This window comes from Mobula hypostoma, chromosome 19 (assembly GCF_963921235.1).
Source record: "Mobula hypostoma chromosome 19, sMobHyp1.1, whole genome shotgun sequence".
Classification (NCBI taxonomy): domain Eukaryota; kingdom Metazoa; phylum Chordata; class Chondrichthyes; order Myliobatiformes; family Myliobatidae; genus Mobula; species Mobula hypostoma.
Window position 1 is genome coordinate 48,509,281 of NC_086115.1, and position 14,136 is coordinate 48,523,416.

A 14,136-nucleotide genomic window follows, 5' to 3' on the forward strand; every position below is an offset into this window, starting at 1 on the left:
GGAGCTGGAGATCGGGCGTGGGAGGAGCTGAAAGGTGGAGATCAGGCGTGGGAGAAGCTGAAAGGTGGAGATCGGGCGTGGGAGCAGCTGGAAGGTGAGGATCGGGTGTAGGAGGAGCTGGAAGGTGAGGATCGGGGGTGGGAGGAGCTGGAAGGTGAGGATCGGGTGTGGGAGGAGCCGGAAGGTGGAGATCGGGCGTGGGAGGAGCCGGAATGTGGAGATCGGGCGTGGGAGAAACTGGAGGGTGGAGATCGGGCGTGGGAGGAGCTGGAAGGTGAGGATCGGGTGTAGGAGAAGCTGGAAGGTGAGGATCGGGGGTGGGAGGAGCTGGAAGGTGAGGATCGGGTGTGGGAGGAGCCGGAAGGTGGAGATCGGGCGTGGGAGGAGCCGGAAGGTGGAGATCAGGCGTGGGAGGAGCCGGAAGGTGGAGATCGGGCGTGGGAGGAGCTGGAAGGTGATTGGGCGTGGGAGGAGCCGGAATGTGGAGATTGGGCGTGGGAGAAACTGGAGGGTGGAGATCGGGCGTGGGAGAAGCTGGAAAGTGAGGATCGGGTGTGGGAGAAGCTGGAAGGTGAGGATCGGGTGTGGGAGGAGCTGGAAGGTGGAGATCGGGTGTGGGAGAAGCTGGAAGGTGGAGGTCGGGTGTGGGAGGAGCTGGAAGGTGAGGATCGGGTGTGGGAGGAGCTGGAAGGTGAGGATCAGGCGTGGGAGAAGCTGGAAGGTGAAGATCGGGCATGGGAGAAGCTGGAAGGTGAAGATCGGGTGTAGAAGGAGCTGGAAGGTGCAGATCGGGCGTGGGAGGAGCTGGAGATCGGGCGTGGGAGGAGCTGAAAGGTGGAGATCAGGCGTGGGAGAAGCTGAAAGGTGGAGGTCGGGCGTGGGAGAAGCTGGAAGGTGGAGGTCGGGTGTGGGAGGAGCTGGAAGGTGAGGATCGGGTGTGGGAGGAGCTGGAAGGTGAGGATCAGGCGTGGGAGGAGCTGGATGATGGAGATCGGGCGTGGGAGAAGCTGGAAGGTGAGGATCGGGCGTGGGAGAAACTGGAAGGTGGAGATCGGGCGTGGGAGAAGCTGGAAGGTGAGGATCGGGTGTGGGAGAAGCTGGAAGGTGAGGATCGGGCGTGGGAGAAGCTGGAAGGTGGAGATCGGGCGTGGGAGAAGCTGGAAGGTGGAGATCGGGCGTGGGAGAAGCTGGAAGGTGAGGATCGGGTGTGGGAGAAGCTGGAAGATGAAGAACGGGTGTGGGAGCAGCTGGAAGGTGAGGATCGGGTGTGGGAGCAGCTGGAAGGTGAGGATCGGGTGTGGGAGAAGCTGGAAGGTGGTTTACCAGGTGTGGGGAAACCTGGAAGGTGAGGATCAGGTGTGGGAAATTATGTGCCATCCATTGACACCTAAGAAAGATAGATAAACATTTGGGAACACTGGAGGGATCAGATAGAGAAGTTGTTGAAGCTATTCTACTGGACAAAAATAAATTTAAAAGGTAATGAAATGTCAGCCTTTATCTCAAATGGACTGTAATTCAAAGGGCTGGAAAGTGTTACAACTGTATCGAGCTGTAGTTAGATTCCATGTGGAGTATCATGCTCAGTTCTTGGTGTCATACCACAGGAAAACTATATTCACTTGAATGGAGAGCATTCCATATTCAACTGGTAAACTTACTGCCAGTTACACTGCTGATATTTAGGGTAACAATGAAGGTTCTCCATCTCTGTCTCTCCTTCCAGAAACCAATTTTGTTCTTGGGCTTCCTTCATCAAACCTGTAGCTTCCTGCCCATTTTCACTACTCTCAGCCATCTAAGTCTCAGATGGAGACTCAGGAATACTGTCACACTCAGATGTAGAAGGATTCTTCAATGCTTTTTCCGTAACAATTTTGTTTGACCAGTCAGGGTTGTTAACCTTGAGCTGAACCCCAGAATGTGGAGGACTGCTGGGACACTCTTAGTCTGCTTCTACTCTTTGACCTTTTGGCATGCGTGATCCTACCAAAAGCCAAAGCACAAGGCCCTGTCTCCAACCAGCATAGCTGTCTGGGTCATTGAGGCACACAAGCCTCTAAACCACAACAAGGTTGTGGTCCTCTTGGAGGAGCAGATAATCTAATACAATGATTAAAGGGTTTTATAGAATAATAGCGAAGAAATTATTGTCTTTGGTCAAAGATCCAGAACAAAGAGGGAGAATGACCTGAAAGCTGGAGCTTCCTCTCATCACCAGCAATGATGTTAGACAACGCTTTTCATTCATGTTAATGAATATCTGGAACTCTCACTACAAAAAATTGTTGAGGTTAAGTCATAAAATATTTCAAAACAGGGTGACAGTTCTTTAAGCAAGAGAGCTCACAAGGATATAAGGGGAAGGAACCAAGCTGGATGAAAGCATTTGAAGTTCAGATCAGCTCTGATCTAACAGAATACTGAAGTAAGATTATATATTTGAAAGGCCTATTCTGGTTCCAATAGTGTGGATGTCTATGCATGCAGACAGTTACATAACCTGTTGAACTTGCAGTGCTCTTCTACGAGCAACTACTGTGGATTCTGATTAATGGGGACACATCGGGACCAGTACATTTTGGCCTAATTAAGCAGCTTGCCCAATTTGCTGAAGTTTCATGGAAATAAAAACGTCTAATAAAGGCAAACTGCTGTTTAACTGAGTAACAAATTATATATTTAAATGAAATACAAAACAAATTAGAACACTGCCTGTACGACTCCACTATTCTTTCTTTTTAAATCTTTTATTAATTTTCCAAAATTATAAACAGAATAACAATATTGATACAGAGAGATTGGAATAATCTTATTGTTATAAACATGTACAAAAAAGATTTCAAATAATACAGGTGTAATAGACTTTCAAACTCTTAATATAGTTAATCATAGAGAAAAAAGAAATAAAAATTAAAAAAAAACAAAGAAAACCCCCGAAAAAAGAACCAAAAATAAAACTAAATACTAAAAAAAGCAAATGGAACAAAACAAGGCTGGACCAATATCTTAAATCGAATACGTTCAATAATGTCGTCAACTCCGCTCCTCTATTCATATATTTTAAGTTAATAAGAAGGACTTGGAAAAGTCAGATTACACTACTCCACTATTCTAAAACTGTGCATTTATTCCTAATAGATATCAATGGAGAAATTAATCAAGAGGAGGCTGCTGTGTTCTTTTGATTGATGTAAATGAACAAAATCAGCACAGACATCTAGTACAGATAATGGACTGTCTTCATACAATGCTCTCGATGTTTGCATCTCCCAAATCTTCATCTTCATTGTAACATTCAAGATGATTGTTGATACCTTCAAATTCTTCATAGGTCCTAACTTACTGAAGCAGTGAAATCATTTCATTTTCACTCCCGTCTGTTCTGGCATCTCCATGCCTGAATGTTCAAAACCACAGTGAGCAAAACGGTTTTGAATTGTCTTACTGCTTATTTCTCACCAACTATCAGTGACAAAAATCACTTCTTTCTGAACACACACACATGCAACTGATGCTGTTTTAAAAACTGTTAGCTTTAAGCACGGTATAATGTCTAACAGCCAGGCAAGAGCACGTGATTGACACTAGTTAGAAACTGTTCTGGCCACAGTTTCTGGCCGCAATTAAGTGGCGTAGTGTCCCAAGTAAGTGAAGGGAATGGTGGCTGTTTTCTCGATTAGCTTTTGTTCTTTTACAGTTATTCCAAATAAGCCACTGCCCCGGTTAACTGATGGACCAGTTAACAGGAATTCACTGTATATGTGTGTAGTTCAATGAACCAGAATTTGCATTCAAATTTGAACTTGGAAAAAGTAAGCCTAGTCAGGCAGCAAATCTGAGCATCATGCTGGGTAATGAACAATCCTGCTGAATTTATTATGTTTAAACCTACTCTGTGTAAACAAACTCTGTGCCTTCATCACTAACTCTATGCCTCTCCTGTTTCCCAAGGTTATTCAAATAGCTCAGAAGTCTGACTGCTTGTTTACCTCCCAAAACCATCTCTTCTTCATCACAAAACCATCTCTTCATCACAAAGACTGCCTCTTTCTGTAACATCTGCAGCATATACCCAGACTTATCTTGAAGCATGTAGTAGTTCATTGTGTAATGACGTCTAGTGCATGAAAGCAATTTGGAGGTTTTGCATTGCAATTAACATAAAACTGGATTAGTCTGATTATGTTGCTAAACAACCATTTGAACAATTTGCTGCGGAGATTGTAAGAATTTTGTGATAAAGTTGAGGACTTTAGAACTGTACTTTTGATGGTAGATCAACCAAAAGAGAAATACAGTAATTCCCTAAACATTATTAAGAAATAAACAAGCTTTGTGTGTCTAAATCATGACTTCAATTTAAGAAAATTATGACAGCAAAAGTTAGTTTGAATTGACAAACAGTACAATGCTACAAATGGTTTGCTATGTGATCATGTTCGAAAACTTATCAGTTCTATCCATCAGCAAAAAACAGACGAACATCGTGCATCTATCATTATGCAAAAAGTACCATAGATAAATGACCAACGTATTCCAGTGTTTAACCCTTGGATGTGTAGTTGTGTAAAATACATTAGAGATAAAATTTCTCCTCCCTTAGACAACTCTATCTAATTTCATCATTAGGTCGCTTCTGGAATTTCCAGTTGGCGGACAATTTCCCTCCACGCCGCTCTATCCCGACACCTGCCCACAACATCCCTAGTCTTGTCCAGCTTGGTCCAATCCTTGATGTTATCCAGGCACATTGTTCTTTCCTTCCCTTTTTCTTTCTCTCCCTCCACCTTTCCATATAGCAAGTCCGACAAGATGTTGTCTCTCCGCGTAACGTGTCTATAACAAGGAACTTTTGACTTCATAATCTTCTCCAGCAATATCCATGATCTATCAACTTCGGACAAAACCCTCTCATGTGAAACTTAATCTACCCAGCTGATCTTCAACATTCATCAATAGCACTACATTTCAAAAGCGTTAATTCGTTTCATGTCATCCTTCTTCAGGGTCCATGTTTCTGCTCCATACCTCAGCACTGACCATACGTAACACTCAAGGAAGCGGATTCTACTTTGGATGTCTACCTTCCGATTGCATCGCAGATCTTTTAGCTTCATGAACTGGGTCTTAGCCATACCTATTCTCCTTCTGATCTCAACTTCACATCTCCCGTCATCTGTCAGACAACTGCCAAGATATTCAAACTTTTGCACCTGTTCAATGTCTTGTCTATACACTTGTAACGATACCGTCATGAATGAGTCTTTAGTGTTTGTTTAACTTACCACAATCGATCTTGTTTTCTTAGAGTTGATTTTAAGGCCATAGCCAAGGCTTTTCTCATTCACTTTATTCAGCATAATTTGCAGTTCGCATTCGCTGTCAGCTAACAACGCGGTGTCATCCGCACACCTGATGTTACCCACCTTCTGGCCTCTGATTGGAATACCTGTCTCCTGATGGTCGCATTCCCAAAAAGTACATTCTCCGTAGAGGTTGAACAAATCTGGCGATCCAACACAGCCTTGCCTTACGCCTCACTTAATACATGCCCATGGTGATAGCTCATTTTCTACCCTGACCGCCGCTTTCTGTTTCCAATACAAGTTCAATATTATCTGCACATTCTCCCATCCCAGATTGTACTTGTTCAGCATCTCTATTACTTTCTCGTGTCTTACTTTATCAAAAGCCTTTTCATAGTCAATAAAGCATAAGTAGATGGTCTTTTGTGCCTCAATGCATCTCTCCATGATGCTTCTCATCACAAATATTCCTTCCCTTGTTCCTTAGCATTTACGAAAACCAAACTGTGATTCTCCAATTTCATCGCTGATTGTACCTTTCATTCTGCCGAACATTATTTTCAACAGTAGCTTCATGCAGTGAGACATTATGCTTCTCGTCCTGTGTTGGTTACATTTTATCGTCCTATCTAATTCTATCTAATTAAAATATAGATTGAACATAAATATGTTGAAATATAGTGAGAAAATGATAGCAGGGTTAAAACATTACCCCAAAAGAGTAAAGAAACTGTTATAAAAGTATATATTTTTATTAAAAAGGCATCTATCTGCACTACTTCCCTTCAAAGTTCAATGTTTAAAGTAAATTTATTATTGAAGTACGTACACTGTATGTCTATATATAACCTTGAGATTCATTTCCTTGTAGGCATTCACAGTAGAACAATAAAACACAATAGAATCAGTGACAAAAAAATTGCAGGTCTGCTATGTGTGCATGGCATGTTCCAATGCACTCACAGCAGATTCAACATCTTCTTTTTTCTTTCTAATATTCCCACCATTGAGGGATTCTAATTCTCCATCCAAGCAAAGCAGCAATTTACTTGTACTTTGAATTTTGTGGATGACATTTGGTGCTGTTAATGTGATTTCCCCTGAAATGGAGAAACCAAATGCAGATTGGGTGACTCTAAGTTCACAGTTGCCACCCACTTCCAATCTGGCCCCTCTGTTTTTGCCCCCTTACATGGTTCCAACAAAGCTAGATATAAGGTGAAGTGACAGGATTTCATTTTTCCAATGAGGAATGCTCCAGCCACTGTGGCTTTACAATACATTCACGCATATCAGATAACTAGATGTTCTAGTACTTGTATGAACTGGCCTGTTCTGTTGAAATGTCACTAACCTGTAATACTAACTCAGTTTTTGCCTCTTCACACTGTAGATGCTGCATAATCTGATGGGTATTTCCAGCCATACCGTTTATTTCGGATTTCTGTGGTGCTTTGTATCCCATAGTCCTAGTACTGTGTGAGCACGTGGCCAAGTGGTTAAGGTATTGGACTAGCTACCTGAAGGTCGTGAGTTCGAGCCCCAGCCGAGGGAAAGTGTTGTGTCCTTGAGCAAGGCACTTAATCACACATTGCTCTGCGATGACACTGGTGTCAAGCTGTATGGGTAATAATGCCCTTCCCTTGGACAACATTGGTGTCATGGAGAGGGGAGACTTGCAGCATGGGCAACTATTGGTCTTCCTTACAACCTTGCCCAGGCCTGCGCCCTGGAGAGTGAAGACTTTCCAGGTGCAGATCTATCGTCTCACAAGACTAACAGATGCCTTTAAGTTCTAGCACTTCTTGCTCTCCTCTGTTCCCGTTGGACACTAACACTATTTTTTTGTCATTCAGTCTCCCTTGTTGATGTTCCCTTTGTTCTCTCTGTGCCTGCCAACTCTTCGACTTCTACCTTTTACAAAAATCTGATCAAAGGTCATCACTTGAAAACTTTAACTCTGCTTCTCTTTCCATGCATCTCCAACATTCTCTTGTTTTCCGATAGCTGCTGGTTTTATTTAGCATATGTTTGCTTACACTTTGATGTTAAATTTACTTTGAACTTTGAGTTATTGAACCAAAAGCTAGATATACTGGTTAACAATATTGTTGAGAAAATAAGCAATTTCAATCAGAATCAGATTTATTATCACCGTCTTGTATGACCCACAATATGTTGTTTAGAACAATACAGCATATGACCAGACTCTACCCTCCCTACCCATGACCAGTCCAATTAATCCCTTCTGACAGCACATGCTATTCTCTGCCTCCCATGTGTCTACACTAATCTCCACATCTATGTGAAAATTAATGATCTCACATTATTTAACATACCAGTGATAATATTAAAATGTTGCATTATTGTATAGGGTTATAAAATATTTGTGTTTATTTCAAGCTTTCCTAAATTTACATCTTCCAGCTGTGCAATTGGTGTGCACCTCTGGAGTGGCAGATTGCCTTGATTCATCTCTAATCCCAGTGGGTTTTTTTTCTTGCAACGGTGAAAGGGTGTGGTTGACATCTGCTTCTAGCCATGATGTTATATTTCTACTCCAAGGGAGGGCAGGGTGGAGTTTGGTTGAATCCTGTTGCCAGGGGTTGAGTTTTTATAGCAGTCATTATATTTCTTTGGCTAGAGAAACAATGAGAGAAAGCATTGGAAAGATGGAATCTCTTCATAGGAAGAGATGATACAGTTCACTTGCGCATTGTGTTCATCTTCAAACAGTTGCTGACTGGTCATGGAGCCACTTCGTTGACTTTTCAGAGTCCCTTGTACTCAGCTAGAATGTCATCTTGCTACCTGTGCATTGGTTACTTCCCAGCAAATAAATGACAGCTACTAATCCCTTCTGAGCAGGCCATCTGCAGAAAACATTGAGAGAATTAAAGTATGCTTCACCAGTATATGAAAAACACTGAATTGATGTTGTTTTTAAAGCAATACACTACACCATTGGAATGGATTGAGCACTTGAAAGAATGTATAGAAGCAATTTGAAAGAACGTTAAACAGAGGAGAATTAGTTTTCTGGAATAGCTGGAATTGAACTGAAGTGATATCACAACTGAACCTAGGGACTCAATTTCAAGGGCACTATGACTAAAGTTATTATTTTTAATTTTAATGCCTTATTTATTATTGTATTATTATTTTTTTTGATTTTGCATAGTTTGTCTTCTGCACATTGGTTGTTTGTCAGTCTATGCTTGTGTGCAGTTTTTCATTGATTCTACCACATTTCTTTCTTCTACTGAGATTTCCTGAAAGAAAGTTTAATCTCAGGGTAGTGTATGATGACATATACAGTGTGTACTTTGATAATAAATATACTTTGAATTTTCTTTGAACTTTATTCTCAAAGGGCATGGAGGATAAAAGGAGATTTGAAGGAAAATTGGAAAATCTCGAATAGTTTAATAGAAAAAGATAAGGAGAAATGATTTCCAGTGTCTGAAGAGTGAGTGACCTATGGAGGCAATTTAAAAATATTTGAAAAAAAACCAATGGAACTACAAGGAAAGGGTCTTTTCAATGAAATGTTATTTTCTTGAAAGGGCTGTTGGAAAGGATGAAGAAGCAAATTTAAGATTTTTAAAAATAATTACAATAGATTATAAGGCCATGGGTAAGAATAGTGACATGGAGATACAAGAAACTGCAGATGCTGGAATCCAGAGAAACTGGGTAGGTCAGGCAGCATCTATGGAGGCAAATGGGCGGTTGACATTTTGAGTCGAGGTCCTTCAAATGAACTTAAAGAGGTGAGAAAGCCAGTATAAACAAGTGGAGGGAAGGGCAGGTGAATCCAGGTGATAGGCATATGAGGGAGGAGGGGAGTGGGGAACTACAAGATACTAGGTGAAAGTGACAAAGGTCTGAAGATAATGGAATTTGATGGGAAAGGACGGTGATGTATGGAATAAAGAGAAGGAGGTGGGGAGAGGAACCAGTGAGAGGAGTGCATGGGTTTGGCAGATGAAAAAGGTGGTGGAGGGGCAAGAGATAGGATGATGGGACCAGGTGGATTAGGAGGAGAAAAAGAAACAGAGAAAGGTTGGGGGGGGTGGGGTCCAAGTGTGTGGGTGAGGGAGGTAACCTAAAGTCTTAGAATTCGACGTTCATTCTGTCAGGTTGGAGACAGTCCAGGTGGAATATGAGGTGTTGTTCCTTCGGAGGGATGAGATTGTTTTTAAGTCCCATTTGAAAATAATGCTGACAGCCACTAATTGAAAATGACAGGATTTTTTTTTTGGTCAATATCTATTTTAAATCACTAAATATTCATTTAGCATTAGTCAGAAACATACAATAAAAACCGGATTATGGTTGAGTACACCTGCAAGGTCTGATGTTTCTGCCTTGAGGAATTTAAACGACTTTATTCAGTTACTTCCCAAAACTGAAATTTTACTGGAGGCCTGTGTCTTTCTCCACACCCATGAGTCTCTACTTAAAGAGACTGAATAGAGCTATCAGCATCCTCGTTCTGAGAAAGATATAGCTGATTGTATGATGGGCGTAGTTAATTTGGAACAAAAATGTTAGAATTTTAAAAGTTGCTCATCTTAGTGAGAAGGAATAAATTCATAAATGACTTTTACGACTCTCTCAACTCCATAAATTCCAATTATAGATAACATGTATAGTTTTTATGTCATAGCAAAATGGAAATTGGAAATTGAGGAGAAAGGATAAAAATATTAATATCTTCTTGCTTTCCAACAGTTTTTTCACCGAGAAATGTTTTCTTAGATTGACACATTAATGCATGATTTTCTGATCTCCAGGAAACACCCTATCCATGTTTCAGAAAAACACTTTAAAAGTCATTTAAAAGGGGTTTAAGGTTAATGTCATTAAGGCACAGTACACAGGGCTTTTGGCCACTATTTTTGAATTATGTATCAGTTTTATTCCATTGTTCAGATGTGTGTATAAGGAAATGGAATCCTGCAAGATTAATTTGTTTCTGATTTAATCTTGGAAAATACATAATGATATGTAGACAAAAATGAAATGATTCTAGTAGTTTTTCCTGACAGCTAATGTCTGATAAGTTTTAGCTTTGGCAGTGGAACAGCAGCAAAATGAACACAGCTACCTGGGAGAATTAAAATCTAACACACTTCTGCTTTTATCATTTCTGAAGTTTGCTTTTATTTGGGGGGTACTTTTTATTTCGAAGAACATGCAGATTGTAATAGCCATGGATGCCAGAATTCATCCAAACTACAATAACATATTTTGTCACTGTGAAGTTTACTCTTGAGATAGCAGCAAAAGTATAAAATCATCTGTTTTAGTAATCTGTGCAAACTAAGCTTGTAAATTAAAATGGTTTGATTCGAGTATCATAAATTTCTGTTAAATGAATACATTTTTCTGGTTCCACAAGTAATAAGGTCAGTGTGTGGATTTACATGGAAGCTTGGCCCATTCTGGCCTTATTTTCTTCTGTTGGAGCCAGACCATCTAGGCAAATCTCTCTGAACGTGGTTTAGCTGCATCAGTACCTTAGCTCGTTTCTCACCAGCACAAACTCCCACATGCTTAATGAACCCTGCATGCATGCTCATGTACGGTTGATTGATCAATAATTATATTCAAACCTTCCTGATTAACATATGGCCAGTCAAGGTGTTGATTTTTATAACCAACTTCTCACATAAGATTATTTTCATCAGAACTTTTCTTTATAGACTCTGAAGAAACACTTTGGCTCTTTTGAACGTCAAACAGTAAACTCAGCCACATACATTTCATTTGATATAGGGTCACTAATTGGTACAGGGCCATTGAGTGGATAGAACATTGGGCGATGAGATTCGATCTAACTATTGTAAGGATTTGGGAAGAGGAAGGTTGTTACGTTTACAGCTGCACCAAAATAGGAGAGATAGATACATATGTTGAACAACACTAAGAAACAAAGTGGTGAAAATACTTAAAAGTTCAAAGTTCAAAATTCAGAGTCAATTTTATTATCACGTACATATATGTCACCATATACCACCCTGAGATTCATTCTCCTGCGGGCATACTCAGCAAATCTATAGAATAGTAGCTATAACAGGATCAATGAAAGATCAGCCTGATTGCAGAAGACAACAGACTGTGCAAATGCAAATAGAAAAAAAGCAATAAATAATGAGAACATGAGATAAAAAGATAAAGACTCCTTAAAGTGAGATCATTAATTGTGGGAACATCTCAATGGATGGGCTAGTGAGTGTGGTGATCCCGTTTTGTTCAACAGCCTGATGGTTGTGGGGCAGTAACTGTACTAGAACTGGGTGGTGTGAGTCCTGAGACTCTTGTATCTTCTACCTGATGGCAGCAGCAAGAAAACCATATACAGGTCAGGCAACATATCGAGACACAGGTGAGGAGTTAACACCAGGATTTATTAAAACTCTGAAAGGTTTAAGATAACAGGCTTAAGATACAAAGAAAAGAACAGAATCAAAGGAAGGGTTATTGGCAAATAGAATGCAAGACAGATCGAAGACGGGTGTTAGAAAGAAAAAGGGAATACTCTACAAAGAAAGAAACAAAGGTTGGCTTGGAGGTAAAGTTCAAAAAGCCTTTGACCATAATTATATCAGTAATGTGGTTGCATGGGATAAAGAAGTGAAGCAAGAGTTAGCCATCAAATATCAAGGTTCTGTTCTTCTGTTTCGTAAAAGACTTCAGGACAATTAGCGTCATCTTCCCCACGTATAAAATCAGCTTTTAAGGTGGATGAATTTCACCTTTATGGAAAGTTATAATTTGTTGAAAGGCAAACATTGTTTATATAGCATGAGGCAATTTTCAAAATTGTTGGGGGCTAAAAGTAATATTGATACTGACAATATTGGTAAATGTGTGTGTGTATATATATATATATATATATATATAGAGAGAGAGAGAGAGAGAGAGAGAGAGAGAGAGAGAGAGAGAGAGAGGATGCAATGCTGATAAAAGTTGGTAAGTATTATTCCAGGTTATGAAATTCATGAATTAAGTTTGCTTTCAAATATATTACCAGAATAACTATTATTCATTGCAGATTCTGGATAAATTCAAGTAATTTAACCCTTGCACTGCAAGATGACTGCTAAGAGGCCATGTGATCTGCAGGGGCTGTGAAAGTTGAACACAAATAAACCTGATTCATGTGGTTTTTTTTAACCATGGTCACTCACGTTCACGTCTTCCAAGTGTAAGCAATGAAGTGGCGCAAACTTTAAACTGGCATTCTCTATCCCTGAAGAAAAGTTTGCCATGCCATATAATCACTTCACTATACTCAAGAGTTCTGGTATTCTCAGAATTGTGAACTGGCCTCTTCTGTCACAGAAGCACTGTTGTTGGCTAGGCTGCTCTGATTATAATGTGCATTGCCAGCTTTCATCACAGTTCAGCGATAGCTGGATGGAAACCACAATGAAATGGTGAATAGACCAAGCATTACTCTAAGTAATCCGAGACACATATGAACAAGAATTTTTAGTGTACTATGTACGTTAATTAGCATTTCAATATGAATTTTGTATTTTTACCCTAGAACTATCCAATGCGGACCAAATTCCTAATTGAAGCTGAAGGCAAACAGCTGATCATCGAACTTGAAAGAAATAAGTGAGTAGCAGTAATGTTCCAAATTGATGACATATGTAATGCCTAAGGCAATGATTGTGTTCTGCTTAATGATGTGTAGCTTCTGGTAAATATATTGTAACTCTAATAGTTCTATTTAAATTCAAATTATTCTTAACTTAAGTAAGCATTAATCAACAAATTCTAAGAGTTAGTGAAATGTGCCAAGTGATATTGAACATTCATTGACATCATAGATATAAGTTCAAACTTTGTGACAAATATTATGACAAGCTATCTTAATGACACTATTCCTTTTACTTTTTTCGCTTAAAACATGTAGCATTGTTATTTGTCATCAGTAAAGTCTTCCAGCTTGAAAGAGCTTGTACTCTGTGGTAACTTTGTCTTGCCTTAATAAATCTGAACTGTAACATTTCATTAAGCATGCCTGCCGTGAGAGCAGCAATGTGTGATTGAAAACATCATATTAAATGTTACGATTTATTATTGCAGCTTTTACTTTGTCTCTATTATCAGATTTATAAAGTTGGTAGTGTGCAGACTGGAAAAAAAAGAGCCACTGCATTATATAACTGCACTAAAAAGACATTTTCGTGTTGCATACAAAGTGGAAATTGATAAGTTATTTCAAAATTAGTTTGCCAATGCCAGCAGCTGTCATTCTTAAGATACTCTCCATTTCCTTTTGACGTGGACAAATTATAACAGCAGTTAGATGAAGACTGGAAAAGATCAGACTTTTGTTCTGATGAGACTCATACATATTAAACAAAGGATTGGTTGCTGTAGGCTACATTGGTAGCTAGTACGGTTATCCTGAACAGTGATGAAGAATTCATCAAAAATTGTTTAATAACCTGTGTTCTGTTGCTACTGCATTGAAAGTAGCACAGTGAACATAATAATGACAAAACGCAATCAGCTACTTTTCTATCCACTGTCAAATTTGAAAAAATACTTGTTTTCAAAGGTACCAACAATTACATAGTGTCATCAACTTTTTTATTGCTGTTCAGTTTGAATTTAAATTGCTGAGGCTCACGTGCTTGCCTTGTACCTATCTGTATTGAGATCTAAATTTGTTCAATTGTAGATTTAATTATTTTTATTTTTACAGCTGTGGTTTAGAATAATAATTCAAAAATATCTGTTTCTGAGGACCACCAACTAAACCTGCAGATGTCAAACTGTAGTGAACTTTATTCAACCT

General features: G+C 39.7%; 1 protein-coding gene across 1 annotated transcript in view; it reads left to right on the plus strand.

Annotated features, from left to right (window-relative positions):
* LOC134359017 (disintegrin and metalloproteinase domain-containing protein 12-like) overlaps positions 1-14,136 on the plus strand; it is a 397,127-nt gene that overhangs the window by 73,442 nt on the left and 309,549 nt on the right. The window contains exon 3 of the mRNA XM_063071825.1: positions 12,871-12,944. Within this exon, the coding sequence (XP_062927895.1) occupies positions 12,871-12,944 (74 nt within the window). The remainder of the gene's footprint in view (positions 1-12,870; positions 12,945-14,136) is intronic.